This window comes from Pseudonaja textilis, unplaced genomic scaffold (assembly GCF_049901715.1).
Source record: "Pseudonaja textilis isolate UNSWEBS1 unplaced genomic scaffold, rPseTex1.2 PTEXCTG100, whole genome shotgun sequence".
Taxonomy (NCBI): Eukaryota; Metazoa; Chordata; class Lepidosauria; order Squamata; family Elapidae; genus Pseudonaja; species Pseudonaja textilis.
The window spans coordinates 34,352-45,879 of NW_028262443.1; the positions used below are offsets into that span (position 1 = coordinate 34,352).

Consider the following 11,528-nt stretch of genomic DNA (forward strand, 5'->3'; position numbering starts at 1 on the left):
GTGGGATGCAAATACTGTTGCCCCGGTTCAGTGGGCATGGCTTGTTGGGCGCATTTTGCGCGCATGTACACACTTTGTGTGCATGTGCATGCCAAACACTCACTTTGCGCAGGCACAGAAGCGTTTGTGTAGGCACAGAGACGTTCTAACTCACCTCCTGCAAGCCTGCATGGTCCTGGTCACTTCAGCAGCTGCCACATGGCACTCTTCTGTGCCGCGCAAAGCAGCTGTGCTTCAAATTCAGCTGATAAAAGTGAGTATGTGAGCCTGGGCGGGCAGGTGGGCCCAACAGCAGAGTGGCGGAGAGAACTGGTTCGATCTTAGCTGCTCATCACTTCTACCAGCTTGCCAGAACCAGGTCGAACTGGCCGAATACCACCACTGCCTTGTAGGTCATCTAGTCCAACCCCACCACTCAAGCAAGAGACCTTACATCATTTCTGACAAATGACAGTCCTATCTCTTCTTGAAATCCTTCAGTGATGAAACTCCCACAACTTCCAAAGGCAAGCTCTTTCATTGGCCAATCGTTCCCACTGTCAGAAAATTTCTCCATATTTCCAGGTTGAATCTCTCCTTGTTCAGTTTTCATCCATTATTCCTTGTCTGGCCTACAAGTGCTTTGGAAAATAGCTGGACCGCTTCCTCTTTGTGGCAGCCCCTCAAATATTTGAAGACTGCTTTCATGTCTTCCCTGGTCTATTATATTCAGTCCTCGGACCAGGCAGGGAACTTTAAAACACGACATGGTCCTTCATTTCACTAGACTAGCCATGCCCAGTTCCTGTAACCGGTCTGCATATGTTATAATCTCCAGTCCCCTAATCATCCTGGTTGTTCTTCTCTGCACTTTTTCTAGAGTCTCTGGTTGTCCACTAAGACTACAAGATCTCTTTCACAAAAACTGCTATTGAGCCTGGTTTCATCCAGTCTATATGTGTAGTTTTTCTTGCCTAAGAATTTATTTTTCTCCACACTGAATTTCATTTTGTTAGATAGGACCCAGTGTTCAAGTCTGTCCAGATTCATCTGGATCTTGAGCCTATCTTTTAGGGTGTTAGCTATTCCTGCCAGCTTAGTATATCTGCAAATTTGGTAAGTTCCCCTTCTATTCCCTCATCTACAGTACATAGTTTATGAAAATATTGAAGAGTACTGTGACTCTGTTGCTTACTTCCCTCCATGTAGACGTAGACCCATTAATGACTATTTGTTGGGTACAATTTGTCAGCCAGTTACGAATCCACCTGGTGGTGATGCGATCCCACTTTTTTCTAGTTACCAAGAAGTAGGTTGTGGTCTACTTTGTCGAGTGCCTTGCTGAACTCTATTATGTCCCCAGGATTTCGCTGCTCTACTAATTCAGTCACTATGCTGAAGAATGAAGATTGATTTGGCATTATCTGTTTTTAACAAACACATGCTGACTTCTACTTTACTCGTTTTGAGATATTGGCAGACCTGTTTTCTTTTTAATCTTTTCCAGTATTTTCCCAAGTATTGATGTTAGGCTGATTGGTCTGTAGTTTCCTGGGTCTGTTTTTCCCCCCTTTTGAAGATGGGAACCACATGAGCTCTTTTCCAGGCCTCCGACAGTTCCCCGGTGTTCCAGGATTTTTGAAAGATGTGGTACAGTGATTCTGCCAGCTCCTTTAGAACTCTGGGATGTAATCCATCAGGTCTTGATGATTTTTATTCATCAAGATCAGACAGATGTTCTCTTACTATTTTACTTCCCTGATGACTCTTTGAATTATGAATCAGATTCAACAGACATTGTGAAAGTTGATGTCCCCGTGATGGAGAAGACACAAAATGTTTCAAAAAAGCCACCAATAATTAATAGTACTGCTTTACACTATGCTAGTGAGACCATGCTTAGAATATTGCATAGTTCTGGTCACCACCGTACAAAAAAGATGTTTTAGATTATCGAAAAAGTGCAAAGAAAAGCAACTAAGGTGATAAAGGGTCTGGATACTAAACCGTATGACGATCAGTTGAGGGAGCTAGGATAACGAAGCTATTGCCTCGTTCAGCAACCATTTAAGATTATGATGATAGATAAAAAAACAGTTTGGCAAACAATCTTTGCATTTACAAGCATCACATTGTACCCCGATGCTGTGATAGCCATTAGCATGCTTCCCAACAAGTTTAAGATAAAGCTCATGTAGAAGACAGAAATAAAATCAAAGGTAGCAGTCATTTGATGACCCACTTAATGTCCATGTTGATTCACTTAATGACCAGAAGGGAAGTGAGGTGAAAAGCCTGTTGCAATAAAGTGGTTTGCCAGAATTGCCAGTCACGGTTGTGGTCACTAAGCGAGGAGTACCCACATTCATTCACCACCACCCTGCGGGCTTCTCCTTCCTGCAGTTGATGGGGAGGAGACCAATGTGCAGTAGGGAGTCTCTCTGGACGGCTTTCCTATTAGAGAGCTGGTGGGCTGCATGGGGAAGGTGCTGTTGCTGGACTAGGAGTGGGGACACCCAAATTGCAGTCCCTCCTCAGCCATGAAAGGTCCCTCAGGCCAAGACCAAGTGATCAAGTCCACAGGAAAATTCTAACCTTTTTTTTACATTTGAGAGTGAAGATAATAAAATCTGTATTTTGTGCCTTCCCTCCCACCCGCCACAACTTATTGTGCTCTTGTGAATTGCAGAGGTGTTTGTCTAAGGCTGTTTGTAAAATTATTTTGTTTTGTACATTATTTTAAACATTTTAGGTTTATGCATGTGGTTGGAAAAAATGACAAAGAAACATATAGACTTGAAACCAGAGATTTTTTTTATTGGGAATTTTACCTGACGCGTACAGTAAAGATTTAAAATATTTGATTGTAAATGTATTAACAGCGGCTAGGATTGTATTTGCTGAAAACCGGAAAAATGAGAAAATACCATTACAGGAGGAAATTATTAAGAAAATATTGGAATGTGCTGAAATGAATAGATTGACATTTGAAATTAGAGAACAAGAAGATAAACAATTTTATAAAATTTGGGACCTTTTCTATCAATGGTTACCTAATAAAATATAATAATAGAATACTTAGAATTTTAGAAAATAATGAATATATAAAGATGTATTTCTTCTTTTGTTATTATATCTATAAAATGTTTCTAGGATAGATTTGGGGATGATTATATGAATTGTTATAAAATAAACTAAGTGAATTATAGTTATCTCGTAAAGTATCAATGAACAAAATTATAGTCAAATGACTGATTAATAGTGATACTAGGGTATTCAATTTCTGATTGATAATATGAGTTATTATGCAACGTAACTGTAATTGAGACTATGAAATGGATGCACAAAAAATTTGTAAACCAACCAACACACTGTTTGTACATTTATGAAAGAAAGCTGGGTGTTTTTCTGTTTTGTTTGTTTTTGTTTGTCTTTAAAAACCAATAAAACTTGTTTAAAAACAAACATTTTAGGTTGAAAAAGGTATGCATTTCAAATAAAGACTAGGCCAACCTTTCATATACAGTATGTTTGCATATACTTTTACAACCCTTTGAAAAATCACTTTGGGGAGTTTATGTTTCTCTTGTCATATATAGGCAGTCACCCGCTCTTTCTAAGCCTCCTTTTTCTAGTCTCGGCTCCGTATGTTCTCTCCAGCTTTGTCCTAATGGAGACTCCTCTGCAGGACAATTTACAGAAGCACATGGCATTTAACATTTGACAGACTTAAAATTTCTTCCTTCAGCAATAAAATAGACACTGGGCATGCTTGGATGCAGTCTGGCCTGCATGAATGAAGCTTGCTCCCTTGGCGTCTCTGGCCTGTTGATGTTCCCACATCCTAAATCCTTGGGAGCCACAGGAAATTACTCATAAAAGTTTAGGATATAGAGATGTAATCATCTCTTAGGTAAAAGTTCCCCTTGCACATATGTGCTTGTCGTTTTCGGATCATCTGTTACAAAACCAAAGAACCAGCGCTGTCAAAAGATGTCTCCATGGTTATGTGGCCAGCATGACTAAACACCGAAGGCACACAGAACGCTGTTAGCTTCCCACTAAAGTGGTCCCTATTTTTCTACTTGCATTTTTACATGCTTTCAAACTGCTAGGTTGGCAGAAGCTGGGACAAGTAATGGGAGCTCACTTCATTACGTGGAAAACGTAGTTACCGAACCGATAAGGAACACCACCTCTGACCTAATGTAGGCCAATTTACAGAAGCACATACCATTTAGCATTTAGCGAATAGAAAATTTCCATCCTACAGGAATGAAGCTTCAGGCTGGGTGCTTTGGGGTGCAGCTCTGGCCAGCAGGAATGAAGTTGGCTCCCTTATTAGAGTGTCTACCTGATGCTATTCCCATGCCCTAATCCTTGGGAGCCAGAGGAAATCAGTCATAAAGTTTTGGGGTGTAGAGAGGTTTTGATCACTTTGAGTCACTTACCCCTAAGAAAACTGATTGCATAATTCTGTAAAACCTTCATGAACTTTTAGGGCTCAGCACGAAGCTAATCTGCGAAAGCTAAGTAGCCTCACACTTCACTATTTCACTTGGTTCAGTTACAATGGTCGGTTGCTGGAAGTCAAAATTGACTTGATATCATTTAATCAGTGAAAATATTTTGCAAACGCTTTACGTAGTAGAGACGGGCCAAGCGTGTTTTTCTGCCTCTTATCTGGAGATGGCGATCAGGTAGACAACATCTGTGTCTGAAAAGTGCACAATACAGAATAAAGGAGTTAAAACCATCGAGCACCGTATTGCTAGAAAGGATGGTATGAGAGGAGAAGCGCAGAGGAACTTCCTCTTCCGGATGACTCATGGGAGGAAGGTGGTTGTTGACCTGGTGTTTTCTGGTCTTCCCAGGATGGAAGCAGCAGCTGGCAGGTGAGTTGGAGGCAGCAGATGGGAGGGGAGTCCGGCAACAAGTCGGGCTGTTCGGTTCCCTCCATGGCCTGGAAGCAGAGAAGCAACTGGGCTGAAGCGTTTCAGTTGCAGGTTCCTTCTCTCCCCAGATTGGAGCCCGCTGGGGCTGCAGGCTGTGAAACTGGTGGCTGCAATTTTCTGCTGGGGAGAAGATCTCAAAAGCCTCTTTCAAGTGAATGTGGATCCTTTGGGAATGGCTCCCCTCCAGAGGTTGTGGGGGCTCCGTCACTGGAGGTTTGTGACAGGGTTGGAAGGAACCTGGCAGGTCTTCTGTTCCTCCACCCTGCTCAAGCAGGAGACCCAGTAATATTTCAGACAAATGTCTGTCCGGTGTGTTTAAAAGCCACCAGTGATGGAGCCCCCATGGGAACCTCTGAAGGCAAATCCTCCCACTGGTTAATTGTCCTCAGAGTCAGGAAATTTCTCCCTAGTTCTAGGCTGCTTCTCTCCTTGATTAGTTTCCATCCACTGCTTCTTATGTTGCCTTCTGCTGCGTTGCAAAATAAGTTGACTCCCTTCTTCTTGATCCCTCAAGTATTGGAAGACTGCTATCATGTCACCCCTAGTTCTTTCTTTCACTAGACTAGACATATCCAATTCTTGCAACCCTTCTATATACAGTTTAGCCTCCAGCCCCCTATTCATCTTTGTTGCTCTTCTCTGCTCTCTTTATAGAGACTCAAGACAATTTTTCTACTTCTTAATATTGTGGCAACTGGTTGCAGTATTCCAAGTGGGATCTTACCAAACCATTATAAATTGGTACTCACACTTCATGTGATCTTGATTCTAGCCCTCTGTTAAGGCAGCCTAGGATTGCATTAGCTTTTTTGGCCACTGCATCACATTGCTGGTTCATATTTAGGTGTTAGTCCTCTAGGACTTCAAGATCCATCTCACAGTTACTGCTATTGAGTCAGGTTGTACCTATTCTGTACCTTGCCATTTGGTTTTTCTTGGCTGAGTGTAAAACTGAACTTTTTTCTCCATTAAATTTTCATTTTGTTGGATTAGGGCCCAGTATTCAAATCTTTCGAGATTCTTCTGTCTCTTGAGTTTGTCTTTTGGGGTGTTGGCTATTCCTGCCAGCTTAGTGTCATCTCCAAATATGATGAATTCCCCTTCTATTCAGTCATTGAAATTGTTTATGAAGATACTGATACTGATACTGAAGAAGATACTGAAGAATACTGGGCCTAAGATAGAGCCTTTGGGTACCCCACTGCTTACTTTCCTTTATATAGATGTAATTCCATTGACAGTTACAAATTCATCCAATGGTGATGCAATCTATCCCACATTTTCTTCATTTACCAAGAAGTAAATTGTGGTCTACTTTATCAAATGCCTTACTGAAATTCAAGTATCTGTGTCCACAGATTTTGCTGGTCTACTAATTTAGTCCCTTTGTCAAAGAATGAAATAAGATTTGTTTGGCATGATCTTTTTTCAACAAACCCATGTTGGCTTCTGATTATACGTTTGCTTGATTCTAGGCGTTTGTAGATCTGTTGCTTGGTTATCTTTTTCAGGATCTTCTCAGGCATTGATGTCAGTCTGGTTGGTCTGTGGTTTTGTGAATACATCCCCCCTGTTTTTGAAGATTGGAACCGCATTAGATTTCTGAATCATTGTTTAATGATTCGGCTGCTTAGTAACACAGATAGCAGTTCTAATTGCAGTAGGTTAAGTGAGGACTAGTTGAGTGGGGATGTCACCAGAGTACTTGTGGACAGTCTTATCTGTTCTTATTTGCTGCTGAGGATTTCCTATGACTATCATTGAGTGTTTTACGTTATGATTCTTGATTCTTAACGAATGTACCTTTTCTTTACGTATACTGAGAGTATTTACACCAAGACAAATTCCTTGTGTGTCCAATCACACTTCGCCAATAAAGTATTCTATTCTAAAAGTGGTGCTTCAAATCTTGCAGAGGCTTTCGGCAACCATTGTATCAGTTAAAGCTCCCACATCTCTAAATTTAGCTCAGAAGGTTTAAGTAACCATTTTGGGACATATTGTCAACTTTGAAAGAGATAGATTTTCACATGAATACATATGTAGTTTGATATATCTGTATTTCTCTCCGTAGGGATATGTCTGCAATCTGTCCCCAGCACTTCAATGTATAATTGTTGATACTCCTTTGCATTGCTAAGAAGTTGTGATTGACCCAACTAAACAACTGAATTTGATTGAATGGTTATTTGAACATAGATCTCTGTAGTCTTCCATGTGTCAAATGAATCATAAAGAAGAGACGATTCTACCATGTTTCCCGAAAATAAGACCCATTCTTATATTTTTTGGGGGAGGGCTTGAAAATAAACACTCGGGCTTATTTTGGGGGAGGTCTTTTTTTTTAAGCACTACCACTGGCCCCACCCTCTCCATCGCACTGTCTGCTTTCCCATGGCTGCAATGTGCCAAGCTCTCAGCATGTCTCGGCCTTCTTGACACAGTGCAAATATCTTTAATTCTGAGTGTGGAGTGAGAGGTGGGGGAGGGGAAAACAGGTGATCTGGAAATGCTGTACAGCTGCCTGGCTCATGGGAGGCTCACGGAAGGCTTGCGTGGCAGCAACAGTAGTAGATAGAGGCATGAGATAGGCACGCGATTCAGACACCTTATGCTGGTGCTTGTTCGGCACAGTCACAGACAAGCCGAGAGATGGTGTGATGAAGTAGGCAGCACGTTGGGAATCGCCTGTGCCTCCCCCATGTTTCTGCCTTTGCCTACTGCTGGTGCCACCACTCAAGCCTCTTGTGAGTATCCCATAAGGAAAAAGAGGGAAAAAGCAAAGCGGCTGGCTGCGGAGCTGCTGGCTTTAGGAAGCAGCCCAACAAGGGGAAGTGCCGCACCCAGAAAAAGACAGGCAAAAAGTCATGCTGCCAACTGCGTGTGGGTTGTTCCGTCGTCCCTCAGCTGTGGAACCCAGCGAGGACAGAGCTGCGTATGGCACCCAGGAAAACTTTCCCACCTCCCGTCTGGTTAATGCATAGCTCCACGCCTTGCTCTCGCCCTTCCTCTCTCACCTCCTCACCATTCCACACATATGCTTCAACACTAGTGATAAGAAACAGGCACCAGGAAACAAGGGGCATCTCATACTCTCCATGCACGACATTAGTGAGTTGATATGCACTGCCCTCAAAGGAGACAGACAGGTTTAAGCTACAGCTAAGGTGAAACCAGCTCCTCAACCCCACCCCATGTGCTCGCCACCTCTCATGCTGGCAACATCCGTACCCCCAGGCTTATTTTTGGGGTAGGGCTTATATTAGGCCCACTCCAAAAATCAGGCTCGGGCTTATTTTGGGGGGTGGGGCTTATTTTCAGGAAAACATGGTAGCATTGGGGCATGTTTGCTTTTTCATTGTAATATATACTTTTTTCTTTTTTTTACATCATCTCTAACCATTTTATAAACAATTAAGGTTACATTTTTCTTTGAATCTTACAGACAAAGAGGATGACAATAAGAGCACCTGGGACAATTTTAAATAAAAAGCAACACTGAAAAGGGAAGAAAACCGAGCTATAAATCAAAATATTTTCCATTTCCTTCAAAGAAAAAAACAACAATTCTCATCCTCCTCAAATAACAAAAGAGAGAAAATCAAAAAAGATTTCAAGTGGGAAAAAGTAGATTATGCAGAACTCAAGGATACATTACATGATGTCAAGGGAAATTACTTTTCATTCAGCAAAAGAGGGAAATATCTGGAAGTCAGTGGGGCGGAAACCGTCAATAGTAAAGCCACGTAGAATAGACAGGAATGCAGGCCACAACCTGTGAGGAAGAAAAGCATTGTCCATATTTTTGACCTCAAGAATATCAGCTGTGGAAAAGCTCCATAGATTTGCCTATTGTGGGAAAAGCAGATTGCAAATCACAGCTAATTATGCAGAAGAGAAGCCAGACAGGAAAAAAGCCATACAAATTATCTCAATATAGCAAAAACTGGTCAAAACACCTCCTTTGTGGTTCATGGAAGCAACCACACAAGAGGAAAGCCATAAATGTGCTTCCAATGTAGTAAATGCTTTAGTGAGCATGGCAACATGGTGATACCTCAGTGGACTCACAGAAGGGAGAAAATATATCACTGTGCAGATTGTGTTAAGGACTCCCATGGAAGAAAAATTCTTTGAATGTCCTGATTGTGGGAAAGCTTTCTGTTGTAATTCCAATTCGGTGATATACCAGAGGACTCTCAAAGGAGAAAAACACTTTAAATATCCTGACCGTGGGAGAAGTTCCAGTAAAAATTCCAGCCTGGTAATACATCAGAGGATTAACTCCATGGAGAAAACCTATAAATGTCGAGATTGTGGGAAAGGTTTTATTACAAATTCCCGCTTTATTATACACCAGAGGACTCACACAGGAGAGAAACCCTTTGAATGTCCTATCTGTGGGAAAAGTTTCAGTCAGAATGCCAACCTTGTGAGTCACCAGAGAACGCACACAGGAGAGAAACACTTTGAATGTCTTATCTGTGGGAAAAGTTTCAGTCGGAATTCCTACCTGGTAATACACCAGAGGACTCACAGAGGAGACAAAATGTTTGAATGTCCTCTCTGTGGAAAAGGTTTTGGTCAGAATTCCCACCTCATGAGACACCAGAGTACTCACACAGGAGAGAAACCCTTTGAATGTCCTGACTGTAGAAAAAGCTTCAGTCAGAATTCTGACCTCATGAGACACCAGAGAATTCACACAGGAGAGAAACCCATTGAATGTGCTATCTGTGGAAAAAAATTCAGTCAGAATTCCTACCTGGTAATACACCAGAGGACTCATACCGGAGAGAAACCCTTTGAATGTCCTATCTGTGGGAAAAGTTTCATTGAGAATTCCAGCCTGGTGAAACACCAGAGGATTCATACAGGAGAGAAATCCTTTGAATGTCCTGATTGTGGGAAATGTTTCATTACAAATTCCAGCCTCATGAGACACCAGAGGACTCACACAGGAGAGAAACCCTTTGAATGTCCTGACTGTGGGAAAAGTTTCATTACAAATTCCAGCCTCATGAGACACCAGAGGACTCACACAGGAGAGAAACCCTTTGAATGTCCTATCTGTGGGAAAAGTTTTATTGATAATTCCAGCCTGGTGAAACACCAGAGGACTCACACAGGAGAGAAACCCTTTGAATGTCCTGATTGTGGGAAATGTTTCATTACAAATTCCAGCCTCATGAGACACCAGAGGACTCACACAGGAGAGAAACCCTTTGAATGTCCTGACTGTGGGAAAAGTTTCTGTGAGAATTCCAGCCTGGTAATACACCAGAGAACTCACACAGGAGAGAAACCCTTTGAATGTCCTGACTGTGGAAAAGGTTTTAGTGATAATTCCAGCCTGGTGAAACACCAGAGGACTCACACAGGAGAGAAACCCTTTAAATGTCCTGATTGTGGGAAAAGTTTCAGTCAGAATTCCTACCTGATAATACACCAGAGGACTCACACAGGAGAGAAACCCTTTGAATGTCCTGACTGTGGGAAATGTTTCATTACAAATACCCACCTCATGAAACACCAGAGGACTCATACAGGAGAAAAACCCTTCGAATGTCCTATATGTGGGAAAAGTTTCAGTCAGAATGCCAACCTTGTGAGTCACCAGAGAATTCACACAGGAGAGAAACCCTTTGAATGTCCTGACTGTGGAAAAGGTTTTAGTGAGAACTCTCACCGCATGAGACACCAGAGGACACACACAGGAGAGAAACCCTTTGAATGTCCTATATGTGGGAAATGTTTCAGTCAGAATTCCTACCTGGTGATACACCAGAGGAGTCATACAGGAGAGAAACCCTTTGAATGTCCTGATTGTGGTAAAAGTTTCAGTCGGAATTCCTACCTGTTAACACATCAGAATACTCACACTATGGGGAAACCTTTCAAATGTCCAGTCTGTGATCTTTACTTCAAGCATAAATCATCCCTTAGCTCACACAAAGAAATCCACATGAGACAAAAGTTGAAGAGTTTAGAGAAGGATTGAATTTCACTTGTGATCTCACATTCAAAAGTGTAGATGAGAAATTGACTGAATTCTGGCCTAATTCTTTGTATTCAAACTTTTCTCAGGATTAAAATTATAGGTAGAGAGAAAAGGAAAGTGGAAAATGGCTAACTGCCCTTTTCTGGTGGAATTCCTCAAAAAGGAATTTTGGATGGTGCTATTGTATTGTAGGAAATTAGCACCCATCCCTCTCCTAGAAATATGAAATATCCAAGGAAATATTAAAAAGACAGAATATTTCCCCTGAAAGAGAAGTAGAAACTCAAAAGCAGAAACTCACCTCAGAAGCAGAAACTCATTCCCACCTTTGTTAATGGGAGGGCCATTAAAGCCTAGGCCAGAGTATTCTACATAACAAAGGCCTCTGCCCATCTCACCACCTGGCCTGGGAAGATTGCATCAACCAGCACTCAGGTGAAGCCATGTGGTCCAGACAAAGCCTACAAAGTTAGCTAAGACCCCCACCCCTGGGAATCTGATAGCCAATGGGATACATTTCTTACACATATATAACTAAGGATAAACCATCTTTCCAAACAGCCTCCATGTTTCCAGTGTCTTTTTCTCCACTT

The 11,528-nt window shown here is 41.8% G+C and overlaps 1 protein-coding gene across 6 annotated transcripts in view; it reads left to right on the forward strand.

Moving 5' to 3' along the window:
• LOC113451834 (uncharacterized) overlaps positions 1 to 11,522 on the forward strand; it is a 37,394-nt gene extending 25,872 nt beyond the window's left edge. For 4 of the 6 annotated variants that reach the window (XM_087918563.1, XM_087918562.1, XM_087918559.1 and 1 more), the window contains exon 2: positions 8,380 to 11,522. In XM_087918563.1, the coding sequence (XP_087774689.1) occupies positions 9,052 to 10,935 (1,884 nt within the window). In that variant the 5' untranslated portion in view covers positions 8,380 to 9,051 and the 3' untranslated portion in view covers positions 10,936 to 11,522. Of the gene's footprint in view, positions 1 to 4,817; positions 4,875 to 8,379 lie in introns of those variants that run through there. The other 2 variants (XM_087918564.1, XM_087918558.1) reach the window with 2 other exon arrangements.
• Positions 11,523 to 11,528: the final 6 nt, after the last annotated feature.